The sequence below is a fragment of the Pterocles gutturalis genome, unplaced genomic scaffold (assembly GCF_000699245.1).
Source record: "Pterocles gutturalis isolate BGI_N339 unplaced genomic scaffold, ASM69924v1 scaffold2250, whole genome shotgun sequence".
NCBI classification, from domain to species: Eukaryota; Metazoa; Chordata; class Aves; order Pterocliformes; family Pteroclidae; genus Pterocles; species Pterocles gutturalis.
In genome coordinates this window covers 1,423-1,960 of record NW_010143049.1, presented here as the reverse complement: position 1 = coordinate 1,960, position 538 = coordinate 1,423, and the positions used below count along the sequence as shown (strand labels likewise).

Here is a 538-nt window from a genome sequence, read left to right as displayed (position 1 = left end):
GTTCCTGGCCCACACACTTGGGAAACATCCCCTACGCGTTCGGGAAAAATCCTATTTTACGTGTCCCCATACGAGTCATGACCTGGAACAGTCCCCTTAAGTTCCCTTTCATCACCTGACACGTCTGTGGACATTGCGCTTAAAAACCAGGGATCAGACTCCACCTGGGAGAACTTAAGCCCAGGATAGACCGTGGCCTGGGTGAAGCCGGTCGTTCACTCACCTTCACTGTCCCCTCAACTTCCACAAACCAGCGCCTCAGCATCGCCTGGATCTGCCCATCGGTCAGCTCCGGGTTGGCGTCGTGGATCTTCTTTTTCACCACATCTTCTAGAAGCAGACGTCTTAATCTCCAGTAGAAGAAGGTACGTGAGGTTTTCCAGTCTAGAATGTCCTGAGTGGAGAAGGAGAAATGAGTGAGGCACGGCATTTACACAGAGAAACAGAAATTCCTTCTTCCCCATGGGAAAAGAGGCCGGCACTCGTTCCATGCTTCATTATACCGCGTGCACAAGAGAAATCCAGAGGCTCCCAAGCC

At 51.9% G+C, this 538-nt stretch overlaps 1 protein-coding gene across 1 annotated transcript in view; it reads right to left on the bottom strand.

Moving 5' to 3' along the window:
- LOC104469849 (acetyl-CoA carboxylase-like) overlaps positions 1 to 538 on the bottom strand; it is a 3,866-nt gene that overhangs the window by 2,832 nt on the left and 496 nt on the right. Inside the window, exon 2 of the mRNA XM_010084563.1 lies at positions 224 to 394. Within this exon, the coding sequence (XP_010082865.1) occupies positions 224 to 394 (171 nt within the window). The remainder of the gene's footprint in view (positions 1 to 223; positions 395 to 538) is intronic.